The sequence below is a fragment of the Cololabis saira genome, chromosome 3 (assembly GCF_033807715.1).
Source record: "Cololabis saira isolate AMF1-May2022 chromosome 3, fColSai1.1, whole genome shotgun sequence".
Classification (NCBI taxonomy): domain Eukaryota; kingdom Metazoa; phylum Chordata; class Actinopteri; order Beloniformes; family Belonidae; genus Cololabis; species Cololabis saira.
The window spans coordinates 51,815,941-51,831,223 of NC_084589.1; the positions used below are offsets into that span (position 1 = coordinate 51,815,941).

Here is a 15,283-nt window from a genome sequence, read left to right on the forward strand (position 1 = left end):
TGGCAAGAAAAACTCCCCTTTAGGAGGGAAGAAACCTTGAGCAGGACCAGGCTCATAAGGGGGGACCCTCCTGCCGAAGGCCCAGACTGGTGGGTCGGGGACGTCAACAGCACAGCAGGCAGGTGGAAGCAGCAGCAGGATGACCAGGGGTGGGGACCGCAGGCCAGCATGCAGCTCCCGAAGCTCCGGCCCAATCATCAAGTCCCAGGTTGGGGTGCAGGGTCGGGGAAAGGTTGAGAAGGGGCAGGGCCAGGGAGAGGAGTCTTTGGCTGATTTGTTAATCAAATCTCGTCCAGAGGAACTTTGCATGCCGCCCCGGCGGGAACAGAGCCCATGCAGTCCCCCCCCCCAGAGACCGGGCCGGGCCCGGCTGCCGGCTCGGGTTTCCTGCGTCTCAGCTCTCACAACTCCGGACTCACAGGCGCTAAATTTAGCCCGTGTTGGTCAGGGGGTCCGGTCCTGCTCCTCGGGACACTTCTGGACTCCGTCTGGACTCTACCCGGTTCTTCGGCCCGGTTCATGGACCCGGTCCGGGGCGAACTCTGACCCCCCGTTCCCGCTGGTGCCGCTCGGATTCTCTTCAAGGTCCAGAAATGATTCTACCGGTTTGCCTGGTGGTCCTGTTCAGCTTGCTGGGTGAGTCCCCGACCCGGGTCCCTGCAGGACCTGCAGGACCTGCAGGACCCGGGTCCCTGTAGGTCCTGTAGAACCTGTAGGACCCGGGTCCCTGTAGAACCTGTAGAGCCTCTCGTGCCCTCAGATCACAAATAAACAAATAAATAAAGTAAAATATTATTTTTAGAGTTGAACACTTAGATGAATCTCAGTTTTCACAGTTTTCTCTTCTACAACAACAGAAAACAACAGCAAATATAATAAAAAGTCTTTAAAATATGTATTTTATTAAAGGTTGTTAAGGTTTTATTTGTCAGGAGTTAATCTGGCATCACATGGATCTTAATTACTGAATAATAACTAAAACTAAATACAGGAAGGTGAAATACTAAGTACCCCCTGCAGTACTTCTTTAGGATTTAAGCCGGTCGGTTGGAGACAGATGCTGATGCAGATGTTGGAACAATGCTTAAAATATTAAAATATTTATGTATATATATATATATATATATATATATATATATATATATATATATATATATATATATATATATATATATATATATATATATATATATATATTTATATATGTTATATATATTATTTAAATATTTTAAACAATGATTTAACAATGCTTAAAATATTAAAATATTTATGTATATATGTATATATATATAGATATAAATATTTATATATATATATATATATATATATATATATATATATATATATATATATATATATATATATATATATATATATATATATATATATAGAGATATATATATATTTATATATGTTATATATATTATTTAAATATCTTAAACAATGCTTTACCAATGCTTAAAATATTTAAACATATATATTTAAATATTTTGAATATATATATTTATTTTTATATATATTTAAATATTTAAAATGTATGTATTTATTTATATATATTTATATTTAAAAAGGAGAATTGGGGTCTCCAGGAAATAACTGGTTTAGAGCGGCAAGGTACGGATGTGTGTCCCAGTTAAAGGACACGGAAACGGATTTCCAGGTCACATGAATTTATTTAACTGTATTCTGTAATAATACAAACAAGAGAAAAGCTATTAATATAGCGAAACCAAAATACAAGTAAATATCATAACATACATGTTTCATTAATGTATTCATCAATCAAATAATATAGCAAATGACCAATTAACATTAACACACCACCTCCAAAGAGGTTTATAAACAATATAAATTAACGTAGTAGCATAACTAATATACTATAGCATTTAACTTTAGCTTAAACAAAGTGTGAACGGATAAAAATGCTGATGTTCAGTTCACCTTATAACGTCAATAAACTCACCTTTAGGCATCTACACACAGTAATAAACTCAAAACACAGGTGGATGGATAAACAGGCAAAGAAAAGAGCACCATATATCTGCAGCCACATGGACGAAAATGTAAACTGCCTTCACTGCACAGCGTCGGCACACAACAGGTGTGATGCATTCAGGGACCGTTGGTAAGGTCTGATTAGTTCAGTAACGTAGGACAATTCGAACCACAATGGAAAAATGAATGATATATAATATTATGAACTAGTAACAACATAAACAGTGTGGGCTTTCTAACATAGCTGCCCCAGAGTGTCCGCATGGACAATCGAATCCAAGATAGAAAGGCCACTCAGGTAAGTGTATCCCCGACTTCATCGTCTTCAAGCTTAGGGAGCTGGACTAAGCAGACCCATACGCTCTCTCAGAAGCGTCACAGAAGATGTGAAAATCTCTGCTTGAAGTTGGTGAGTCTGCAGCTGCTGGTGCATAACCATCCGGATCAGGTCAGGAATCTCCTGTTTCCAGGCGAACCATCTGTCTCGCAGGCTCTGTGGTTGGATTGGGTCATCCCAGCCGATTTGCTCCTTCCAAAGATCCTGGACAAGAATCTTGGCTCTTGTTGTAAATGGTACAATGTAGCCTAGTGGGTCATATTGACAAGCAAGTACCTTATAGACATTCCTCAACGTGGGTTCAGCTCTCTCCACCGGTCTGTGTTTGTACCTCAGGGAGTCGCGGAGGCAGTCCCAACGTAATCCGAGGTTGGGTTAGGGTTAGGGTTGGTTCCTGAAGATCCATGCTGGTTTGGGAAAGCCTTAGCTCACTACTCTCAGATCTGGCGTCGGGTGGAAGATGTTCAATGACCGCTGGAACATTGCTGGCCCATTGGCGTATCTCAAAGCCCCCGGTGTGGAGTAGCTGGCGCAGACCATCGACGAGGTCCTTAGCTTCCTCCTCTGAATCTGAAAGTGCTGTGAAGGCAGTTATCCACATAAAATGACTGATCGACACAGTTGACGAGGTCGCTGTTGGATTCGCCTGTGTCCTGGATGTGCCGCTGCAGGGCATAGACGGCATAACAAGGCCTGCACGTAGTGCCAAATGGCAGGACCTGCCATTCATAAATCCTTGGCTCCTCAGACCTCTGCATATCCCGCCAGATGAAACACAGAACTGGTTTGTCGACTGGCAGAAGGCGTATCTGCTGGAACATACCTTTAATGACGCCACTCACAGCAACTAGATACTGCCGGAACCGAATGAGGACGCCTAGCAGCGATGGACCTAGGGCAGGTCCAGGGAGAAGAATGTAATTGAGGGAAGTCCCTTTGTACTGGAAATAGCAATTAAAGACAATCCTGTCTTTGTTGTTATGCGGCACCATATGGTGAGGTATAAACCACGATTCTGGGGTTGCTGTAGCTACCTCAGATGGCACCACCGCTACATAGCCCATCTTCTCCAACTTCTGAATCTCCTGGCAGTATACTTTGGCACGGTCACAGTCTTTGGCGAGTCTCTGCTCTGTACTTCGAAGGCTCGGCAACACTGCCTCCATAGGAACCTGGAGTGTTGTCGAATTGGCTCGACGAAGCAGCGGTGTAGCGTATCTCTGTATGCCATCAACAGTGACCCTGACAGTGGATGTCTGGAGTAGGTTTAAGGCTTGTTGATCCTGCTTCTCACTCATGTAGGGCAGCGTATCGACCTGCCAAAGACGCTCGACGTTCTTGAAGAGCTCACTGGTCTGTGAGACTGTTGAGGTGAAGACACTGCTGCTCTGGAGCAGAAACTTAGTCAGTACTGATGGGACCTTGAAGACGCCAACCAAGCTTGGTTTGGACTGCAATGGGTCCCCCTGGTGGACCCAAACGTACCGGCTCTATAGGTGTCAGGAGATGAGGCATGTCAGATCCGATAAGCAAAAGGGGTTGGACGTGGTACCACATGAGGCAAAGGTAGGTTGTGGAGGTGTTTGTATCTCCGTTGGAGAGTTGTCACTGGATAGGAGTGTTTGGAGAGACCCATGGTATCACATGTAAATGCCTGACGTATGTGATACTTCTCACCAGGTTTAGGCAGGGAGGACACATGAAATGCAGCTGAAGCACAGTGAAGCTGCACTACATCTTGGTGAACAGTCAGAAGGTTGAGTGTTTCAGGCTCTGAGGTGAGGTTGAGGTGTTGAACGGCTTGTGGCAGGATGATGCTTCGCACCGATCCATCATCAAGTACTGCAAAAGTCTCTAGTACTCGATCTCCATTATGAAGTAGGACCTTTACGACCTTCAGCATCACCTTTGGGGACCTGTTCGGTCTATTTAAGTACACCCTTGTGTTAGGAGTGGTCACCATGAGCACACTCTTCTGGGTTTGCTGGACTACATCATGCAGTACCATCAGATGCTGCTCTTTGCAGGTGTTGCAAGGTCGCTTGAAGGTGCAAAAATCGGGCTTGTGAGATCGTCCGCACTTCCGCCACCGCACTCCACATGGAGGAAAATGTAAACTGCCTTCACTGCACAGCGTCGGCACACAACAGGTGTGATGCATTCAGGGACCGTTGGTAAGGTCTGATGAGTTCACTAACGTAGGACAATTCGAACCACAATGGAAAAATGAATGATATATAATATTATGAACTAGTAACAACATAAACAGTGTGGGTTTCTAACTCTCCTGCCCCCCCAGCGCCGCGGTGCCGGGCCGGCTGTGCCGAGGTGGACTCTCTCACGGAGGCCGTGGCGGGTCAGCGGTTCCTGCTCGGCTGCATCTCCTGCAAGAGCCGGGAGGAGGTCCCGGCTCGGGCCACGGTGGACTGGCACTTCAGGCCGCCGGGCCAGGACCAGTTCTGGCACGTGAGTCCCGCCGAGTCCTGCACCGCTGGTTCTGGTTCTGGTTCTGGTTCTGGTTCTGGTTCTGGTTCTGGTTCTGGTTCTGGTTCTGGTCCTGGTTCTGGTTCTGATTCTGGTTCTGAGCCTGTCCCCCCCCCCCAGATCTTCCACTACGACCACCCCGACGCCGCCGTCCTGCACCAGGACTTCATGGACCGGCTGACGTGGCACGGGACGCTGAACCCGGACGTCCAGGTAACTAGAAAATAAATACTAACCCTATTTTCTAATTACAGAAAAGAACTTTACAGATAATTAATAGATCTGACTAATATTAACCAACAAATAATCTCTTTATTAAATATAATACTCCATGACATATAAATTCATATAAACATAACATAAACTTAAAATTCCATGACATCGTAGAGCAGAAAACTTCTTTTTCTTTTTTCTTCCTTTTTTCTTCTTTTTTTCCTTTTTTTCTTTCTTTTTCTTTTTTTCCTTTTTTTTCCCTTTTTTTCTTTTCATTTTTCTTTTTTTTGTATAATTAATAGATCTGATTATTATGAACCAACAAATAATGTCTTTATTAAATATAATACTCCATGACATAGTAGAGCAGAAAACTGTTCTATTTGCCTTTAAAGCCCAGCAGAAACTGCTTCCAAACTGCATTCAGGATTTGTTCCAAATAAAAGAAACCCGCTCTGACCTGAGGGGGAAACTCATGTTTGAGATGACGACAGCAAGAACAAATATTAAAAAGAGATTTACATCAATTAAGGCTAGAGAAATATGGAATAGTTGTGACAACGACCTAAAAATGTGCAGTTCCATCTACTAAGTTCAAGAAAAAAAAAAAGTATATTATCAAAAACATTCTAGAATGTGAAATGTCAATTTTATATTTTGTCTTATTTATTTTTTCTCTTCTTTATGCATTTTTTGTTTTCACCGATTAATGCTAATGTCTCAGATTTAAGTTGATCACAAGATAAAAAGGTTATAAGCTTTGGCTTCAGCTGCACCTTTTCAGCAAAAACCATGTTTATTTTACTTTTCATTTTTTGTTTTGTAAAAATGGCTTGTACAAGGCTTAAGACGGAAATAAAGACCATTCATTCATTCATTCATTCATTCATTCATCCATCCAGACCGGTGCCGTGTTCCTGCACAACGTGACCTTCAACGACACGGGGACGTACCGCTGCACCTTCAGCCGGGTCCTGTTCCTGAGCCCGACCAACCAGCAGGTCAGCGTGGAGAAGGAGGTGGAGCTGACGGTGGTGGCTGAAGGTGAGGAGCTCCGCCCGGCCCCGTCCTGGGCCCCATCCTGGGCCCCGTCCCGGGCCCCGTCCTGGGCCCCGTCCTGGGCCCTGTTGTAACCCGGGACTGACCTAGTTCTTTAGTTTTAGTTTAGTTTATTGGTCCTTTCAATTCCCACAACACAAATAACCCAAAGTACAGGTGTAAATCGGCAGTGTAATACAAAAAATATATAATTTTTTGGTATATATATATATATATATATGTACTGTATATATACAATTTTAACTAAAAACCAAGGACCAAAAGGTGTAGACTGAAGCCTAGGCTACCCTTTTCACAAGAAAAAATAAATAAAAAATGTTAGCTTTTATAAACTAGTGCATTTAGGATTTAGAGAATGAAACAAAATACATAAAAAAATCATATGAGAAGTTGCCCGAGTATAAACAAAATAACTGTACACAAACATACAGCATATTCCACATGTCATTACTAAATATCATTCCATACAGTAAATATATATATATATATATATATATATATATATATATATATATATATATATATATACATATATATATATATATATATATATATATATATATATATATATATATATATATATATATATATATATATATATATATATATATATAATACACATATACACATACAGATTCAGATTCAGAGAAACTTTATTTATCCCCGAGGGGCAATTGCAAGAACAACTGAGCAGCAAGACGTTGAAAGTACCAAATAGAATAATAAAATAAAATAAAAGCAGATAAATGAGGCATGTCTCATATGTATAAAATATATAAATATAAGAATGTCAAAAAAGTGTAAAATAGAGTGACTGTAGTGGTAGGAGGGGGGACGGCTGTGGATGGGGGGGATGTGTTTAGCAGCTGGAATTAAAAAGCAGGGTAGCTTTGGGGACAAAAGTAGCTCTCCTCCTCTCAGTCCTGCAGGCGCCTCCTGGAGGGGACACTGGAATGCAGGGTGGAGTATGTGGGAGGGGTCCTTCATGATTTTATCTGCCTGGCTGAGGGCCTGCTGGTTGAAAACCACACACAGAGTTCTGACCGGCAGGCCGATGATTTTCGAGCACAGTGATGCTCAGCAGTCTGTTCCTGTTCTGGATGCTGAGGGAGTGGAACCAGCAGGTCATTGAGAAGCTGAGGGAGTGGAACCAGCAGGTCATTGAGAAGCTGAGGGAGTGGAACCAGCAGGAGAAGCTGAGGGAGTGGAACCAGCAGGTCATGGAGAAGCTGAGGGAGTGGAACCAGCAGGTCATTGAGAAGCTGAGGGAGTGGAACCAGCAGGAGAAGATGAGGGAGTGGAACCAGCAGGTCATGGAGAAGCTGAGGGAGTGGAACCAGCAGGTCATTGAGAAGCTGAGGGAGTGGAACCAGCAGGTCATTGAGAAGCTGAGGGAGTGGAACCAGCAGGTCATGGAGAAGGTCATGATGCTTTCCAGGAAGGCGTAGTAGAAAGTCATCATGATGTGAGTGCTGACTCCAAAGGAGTTGAGTTTCCTAAGGAGGTACAGCCGTTGGTGACACTTCCTGAGAATCTCCTCTGTGTTGGCGGAGAATTTCAGGAGGTTGTCAAAGATGGTGCCCAGGTATTTGTATTCCACGACTGTCTCCACTGGCTTCCCGTGGATGGTGGTGGTGACTGCAGCAGCCAGATCCCTCTGTCTGCTGGAGAAGGTCACCACCATCTCTTTGGTCTTGCTGGGGTTTAGTTCCAGTTTGGAGCTGTCACACCACTCTACGACACATATACATACACATGTCCATAGGTACATACATAGGTACATGGTATTTATAGGTGCTTTTGAATTGTAATAACGTGCTGCACATTTTCATTTCTGTATCTCAGCTGTTCCACAGATTAACTCCTGTCACTGAGATGATCTTTGTTTAACGTTGGTCCTGACCCGGTCCTGACCCGGTTGTGACCCGGTTGTGACCCGGTTCTGACCCGGTCCTGACCCGGTCCTCTCTTCCAGCCAACCGCGAGCTGGCGTCCGTGGTGTCGGAGATCATGATGTACGTGCTGGTGGTGGTTCTGCAGCTCTGGCTCATCGTGGTTCTGGTCTACTGCTACAACAAGACCTGGGACGAGCACGAGGCCCGCGAGGCCCGCAAGGCCCTGAAGAACCAGAACACGTGAGTCCGGCCCGCTAACACGGCTAACGCGGCTAGCGCGGCTAGCGCGGCTAACGCTGCTTCCTCTACAAAGATTACGACTAAATATCGTCGTCAACGAACCTTTATCACCGGAGGAAAATGAGACGAAAATGCTGGTCATGTGACAATAATGATAATTAAATATATAATGGAATATCGTCAACGAATAAAAACATACGGAAAAGTATTAGGGCCAGGCTGGAGAGAAATAAAAACAGTCGAAATGTCAAGAAAAATATGGAGATGTCGAGGAAAAAGTCAAAATTTTGTGAATAAAGTTGAAATGTTGAGAATAAAGGCGAAATTTTGACTTTACCCTTGAAATTGTACTTCAACATTAATCTCGACATTTCGACCTTTTTCTCGACTTTTCGACTTTTTTCTCAAAGTGCACAATAAAAAAAAAATCTTCCCCTCTCAAATATTTTTTCTCCTGCATGGCCCTAATACTCTTCCGTAAAAACGTAAAAACTAAAATGTAGATTACAAATGAAAAACTCTGCTAAAATGTGTCTTCATTTTCGTTGACCAAAACAAGATGAAATGTTCTAGCAAAGATCCTTAATGTCCATGTTTTCAGTAGTTTCCAAATGAGAGTGTTCTGTATCTGGAATGAATGTTTTCTTGAGTCTATAAGGTAACAATAAGATAATTAAAGCTGCAAGCAGCGATGAACGGGCCCTCGCACTCACGGCCACCGCCCCCATAAGCATATCAGAAATGACACCACCCACGACTTCCTATGTCAAACCATTCAAAAGTTATAGCAGAAAAAAGGAACAACCAATCAGAAGAAGGGGCGGGGCTAAATCAGGCCAATGAAGGTCAATGACTCCATACAGAGTCTGATGACACCACCCACGACTCTCTATGTCAAACCATTCAAAAGTTATAGCAGAAAATCGGGACAGCCAATCAGAAGAAGGGGCGGGGCTAATTCAGGCCAATGAAAGTCAAGGACTCCATACAGAATCTTATGACACCACCCAGGACTCTATGTCAAACCATTCCAAAGTTATAGCAGAAAATCGGGACAACCAATCAGAAGAAGGGGCGGGGTTAATTGTCACCAATTATGGTCAAGGACTCTATACAGAGTCCCATGACACCACCCACGACTCTTTATGTCAAACCTTTCAAAAGTTATAGCAGGAAATAGGGACAACCAATCAGAAGAAGGGGCGGGGCTAATTCAGGCCAATGAAGGTCAAGGACTCAATACAGAGTTTCATGACACCACCCACGACTCTTTATGTCAAACCTTTCAAAAGTTATGGCAGAGAAAAGTATTCTAGGGGGCGCTGTTGAGCCGTTAGGCCACGCCCATTAATGCACACCATGAAACATCAAATTTATCGCCAGGCCTGCCTTGCATGCAAAATTCGGTCACTTTTGGGGAACTATCAAATATGGACCAATCAGATGAAGGGGGGCGCACTTTTTGGCGTCGAGTGTTGCCACGGTAACACTTTTGAATGAGAAAAGTAATGCGCGTCGTCGCAAGATGGAGACGCATATTTTGATGTTAAAAAAAAACACAAAAATTTCTGACAATAAACTTTGCATTGTGCTGGGATCGAACCCGCGACCTCTCACATGAAAGACGGTGACGTTACCCCTGTGCCACGAATCAACTTGGCCGTTTTCTGACTGACTGATTGAGGACAGACCAACATAGCGATATAATCTGAGTCCCGAATTGTTTTTTCGTAATTTTTAAAATATTTGTAAGATATAAATATTAGTAAAACCCCACTATTTGTGCTTTTGTGAATAGCATGTTCCAGTCTTTACTTCCTAGACACACACACTGCATGGAAGGGAGCGTTTGATTTATTGTTCACATAACATTACTTTTATTTTTTCACAACCTAACCACGCACTTTATTTATGTCATTTGCACCGGGCAAGGACAAAAAATAAATGATTCCACCAAAATTGCAGAGATTTTTGTGGTTGGCTGACACATTACCAGCATATTTCAAATATGTCAAACCATTCAAAAGTTATAGTCAGAAAATATGGACAACCAATCAGAAGAAGGGGCGGGGCTAATTAAGGCCAACGAAGCTTAAGGACTCTATACAGAGTCCCATGACACCACCCACGACTCTCTATGTTAAACCATTCCAAAGTTATAGCAGAAAATCGGGACAACCAATCAGAAGAAGGGGCGGGGCTAATTAAGGCCAACGAAGCTTAAGGACTCATCACAGAGTCCCATGACACCACCCACAACTCTCTATGTCAAACCATTCAAAAGTTATGGCAGAGAAAAGTTTTCTAGGGGGCGCTGTTGAGCCATTAGGCCACGCCCATTAAGACCAACATAGCGATAAAATGTCTGGAACTTTTTTTTCCTAATTTTTTAAATATTTGTAAGGTATAAATATTAGTAAAACACTACTATTTTTATTACTTTTTCTGTAAATATTTTACCGAGGTTCTAACCGGGCTGAGCACGGGTCTATTTCTGACGTCACCATATTACAGGCAGCTGATTGGTCGGGGAGCGGGGCCGTCACCTACTCGCCACTGATTGGTCAGGGGGCGGGGCCGTCATCACCCTACTCGCCACTGATTGGTCGGGGGGCGGGGCCGTCATCACCCTACTCGCCACTGATTGGTCGGGGGGCGGGGCCGGCAGACGTTTGAATCAGGAAGCGGGACTCTCTATGTCAAACCATTCCAAAGTTATAGCAGAAAATCGGGACAACCAATCAGAAGAAGGGGCGGGGCTAATTAAGGCCAACGAAGCTTAAGGACTCATCACAGAGTCCCATGACACCACCCACAACTCTCTATGTCAAACCATTCAAAAGTTATGGCAGAGAAAAGTTTTCTAGGGGGCGCTGTTGAGCCATTAGGCCACGCCCATTAATGCAAACCATGAAATATCAAATTTATCACCAAGTCTGGCTTGCATGCAAAATTTGGTGACTTTTGGAGAACTATCAAATATGGACCAATCAGATGAAGGGGGGGCGCGCCTTTTGGCGTCTAGCGTCGCCACGGTAACACTTCTGAAAGAGAAAAGTAATGCGTGGTGTCGCAGGATGTAGACGCACATTTTGATGTATAACACACCTGGGTGCACGTTACGGTTCGGGCTGAATTAACTGCCGAAGGAATGGCATAAATTTCGCCAAAATGACACAATTTATTCAAAATGGCCGACATCCTGTTTGGTTTGGGCCATGGATCCAAGAGACTTTTCTTTAAGTTGTGCCATGATACAGGTGTGTAGCGATTTTCGTGCATGTACGTCAAACCGTATTGTGGGGCTTGAGGCACAAAGTTTTCCGGGGGGCGCTGTTGAGCCATTTTGCCACGCCCATTAATGCAAACCATGAAATATAAAATTTATCGCCAGGCCTGGCATGCATGCCAAATTTGGTGCCTTTTGGGGAACTATCAAATATGGACCAATCAGATGAAGGGGGGGTGCGCTTGTTGGCGTCTAGCGTCGCCACGGTAACACTTTTCAAAGAGAAAAGTAATGCGTGTAGTCGCAGGATGGAGACGCACATTTTGATGTATAACACATCTGGGTTCATGATACGGTTCGGGCTGAATTAACTCTCGAAGGAATGGCATAAATTGCGCCAAAGTGACACGATTAATTCAAAATGGCCGACTTCCTGTTCGGTTTCAGGCATGACGCCAAGAGACTTTTCTTTATGTTGTCCCATGATACAGGTGTGTACCGATTTTCGTGCATGTACGTCAAACCGTATCGTGGGGCTTGAGGCACAAAGATTTCAAGGGGGCGCTGTTGAGCCATTTTACCACGCCCATTAATGCAAACCATTAAATATCACATTTTTCGCCAGGCCTGACTTGGGTGCAAAATTTGGTGACTTTTTGGGCATGTTAAGGGGGGCAAAAAGGCCATCACTTTGTCAGAAGAAAAAAAAAAAAAATAATAATAATAATAATTAAAGCTGCAAGCAGCGATGAACGGGCCCTCGCACTCACGGCCACCGCCCCCCATAAGCAAATCAGAAAAGACACCACCCACGACTTCCTATGTCAAACCATTCAAAAGTTATAGTAGAAAATCGGGACAACCAATCAGAAGAAGGGGCGGGGCTAATTAAGGCCAACGAAGCTTAAGAACTCAGTACAAAGTCCCATGACACCACCCACGACTTCCTATGTCAAACCATTCAAAAGTTATAGCAGAAAAAAGGGACAACCAATCAGAAGAAGGCGTGGCTAATTCTGGCCAATCAAGGTCAAGGACTCCATAAAGAATCTGATGACACCACCCACGACTCTCTATGTCAAACCATTCCAATGTTATAGCAGAAAATCGGGACAACCAATCAGAAGAAGGGGCGGGGCTAATTAAGGCCAACGAAGCTTAAGGACTCATTACAGAGTCCCATGACACCACCCACGACTTCCTATGTCAAACCATTCAAAAGTTATGGCAGATAAAAGTATTCTAGGGGGCGCTGTTGAGCCGTTAGGCCACGCCCATTAATGCAAACCATGAAATATCAAATTTATCGCCAAGTCTGGCTTGCATGCAAAATTTGGTGACTTTTGGAGAACTATCAAATATGGACCAATCACATGAAGCGGGGGCGCGCCTTTTGGCGTCTAGCGTCGCCACGGTAACACTTTTGAAAGAGAAAAGTAATGCGTGGTGTCGCAGGATGTAGACGCACATTTTGATGTATAACACACCTGGGTGCACGTTACGGTTCGGGCTGAATTAACTGCCGAAGGAATGGCATACATTTCGTCAAAATGACACAATTTATTCAAAATGGCCGACATCCTGTTCGGTTTCGGCCATGGCTCCGAGAGACTTTTCTTTAAGTTGTGCCATGATACAGGTGTGTAGCGATTTTCGTGCATGTACGTCAAACCGTATTGTGGGGCTTGAGGCACAAAGTTTTCCGGGGGGCGCTGTTGAGCCGTTAGGCTACGCCCATTAATGCAAACCATGAAATATCACATTTATCCCCAGGCCTGGCTTGCATGCCAAATTTGGTGCCTTTTGGGGAACTATCAAATATGGACCAATCAGATGAAGGGGGGGTGCGCTTGTTGGCGTCTAGCGTCGCCACGGTAACACTTTTCAAAGAGAAAAGTAATGCGTGTAGTCGCAGGATGGAGACGCACATTTTGATGTATAACACATCTGGGTTCACGATACGGTTCGGGCTGAATTAACTCTCGAAGGAATGGCATATATTGCCCCAAAATTACGCAATTAATTCAGAATGTTCAAAATGGCCGACTTCCTGTTGGGTTTTGGCCATGGCGCCAAGAGACTTTTCTTTTAGTTGCGACATGATACAGGAGTGTACCAATTTTCGTTCATGTACGTCAAACCGTATTATGGGGCTTGAGGCGCAAAGTTTTTTCTGTCTGAACCAACCAGATGAAGGGTGGCCGCGCTTTTTGGCGTCTAGCGTCGCCACGGTAACGCTTTTGAAAGAGAAAAGTAATGCGTGTGGTCGCAGGAGGGAGACGCACATTTTGATGTATAACACACCTGGGTGCACGTTACGGTTCGGGCTGAATTAACTGCCGAAGGAATGGCATAATTTGCGCCAAAGTGACAGGATTAATTCAAAATGGCCGACTTCCTGTTCGGTTTCTCGACATGACGCCCAGAGACTTTTCTTTAAGTTGTGACATGATACAGGTGTGTACCGATTTTCGTGCATGTACGTCAAACCGTATCGTGGGGCTTGAGGCACAAAGTTTTCAAGGGGGCGCTGTTGAGCCATTTTGCCACGCCCATTAATGCAAACCATGAAATATCAAATTTTTCGCCAGGCCTGACTTGGGTGCAAAATTTGGTGACTTTTTGGGCATGTTAAGGGGGGCAAAAAGGCCATCACTTTGTCAGAAGAAAAATAATAATAAGAAGAAAAATTCCTGCAAATACAATAGGGCCTTCGCACTGAAGGTGCTCGGGCCCTAATAATAAAAATTCCTGCAAATACAATAGGGCCTTCGCACTGCAAGTGCTCGGGCCCTAATAATCAGATAACCTTGTTTGAATTGTAAAATGGGTTTGGATAAATACAATCTTTGACTAAAACTAGACTAAAATGGACAATTCTGACTAAAATCATCATCCATCCGAGATGAAGACTAAAATGGCTAAAATCAGCCAAAAATGCTCAGACTTTTAGTCGACTCAAACTTGACACGACTAAAAGGAGAATGAACGAGACTAAAACTAATAAAAACTAAAATGACAGTTTGACCCAAAGACTAGACTAAAACTAAAACTGAAACAGAAACGATCTATTCTGAGATGCGAGGCCTCGGGCGGGACGGCGGCCCCGTTGCATCCTGGGAGTTCTCTTTCTGTTCATCGATCTCGACCGACTTTCCTCTTCTTTCTCTCTCTCTTCCAGGCTGCTGGTGTCGAAGGACAAGTGCGACGTGAACCTGGTTCCTCCTGACGCCTGACTGGGTTTTACTGCCGTTTGAGTGTTTTTATAGATAATTTTGTAGTAAAGAGATGTATAATTAGCTGGCTGAGGTAGATTTTGAGGGGGGGGTTCCTGCATGTTTATGATGCCCTCCCGGATCATTCCCATCATCACTGCTCACACTGAGGGAATGAAACCTTTTAAAGGCACTGTATGTAGTAATACCACCCCTTACCACACGGGGGCGGCGTTACTGGAAGTTCTTATTTCTAGGTTGAAACCAACGAGGAACCGACCTCTGACCTCCAGGAGCCGACTACAAACCTGATACCAGTTGTTTTATTGCTGTTGTTTGTCTGAGATTAAGGAGGTTTTAAGGTTTTTAAATAAACAATTAAATGAAATAAACCGAACGCCTGAACGCCTTGTCTGTTACTTACATAATAATAATAATAGTAATAATAATAATAATAATAATAATAATAATAATAATAATAATAATAATAATAATAATAACAATAATAATAATAAGGTCTGGATCTACCGGGTCGGGGGGGGGGGGGGGCGGGGGGTCATGAAGAACAGGAGGATGAGGAGGAAGAGGAAGAGAAAACAGGAGGAGGGGGAAACAG

At 43.8% G+C, this 15,283-nt stretch overlaps 1 protein-coding gene across 1 annotated transcript; it reads left to right on the forward strand.

Moving 5' to 3' along the window:
- Positions 1-333: 333 nt before the first annotated feature.
- On the forward strand, positions 334-15,054 carry si:ch211-225p5.8 (uncharacterized protein LOC555567 homolog). The gene is made up of 6 exons (XM_061717785.1): positions 334-636; positions 4,632-4,798; positions 4,937-5,029; positions 5,932-6,073; positions 8,064-8,223; positions 14,634-15,054. Exons 1-6 carry the CDS (start codon positions 594-596, stop codon positions 14,686-14,688), a joined length of 660 nt encoding a protein of 219 aa, XP_061573769.1. The 5' UTR covers positions 334-593; the 3' UTR covers positions 14,689-15,054.
- The last annotated feature ends 229 nt before the right edge of the window (positions 15,055-15,283 follow it).

What these genes read in the sequence shown, in the direction of transcription:
- si:ch211-225p5.8 (XM_061717785.1), top strand. Translation starts at nt 594, where the DNA reads ATGATTCTACCGGTTTGCCTGGTGGTCCTGTTCAGCTTGCTGG. An exon ending in GCCAGGACCAGTTCTGGCAC is followed by an intron (nt 4,799 to 4,936) that starts GTGAGTCCCGCC and finishes CCCCCCCCCCAG; the next exon opens with ATCTTCCACTACGACCACCC. An exon ending in CGCTGAACCCGGACGTCCAG is followed by an intron (nt 5,030 to 5,931) that starts GTAACTAGAAAA and finishes TCATCCATCCAG; the next exon opens with ACCGGTGCCGTGTTCCTGCA.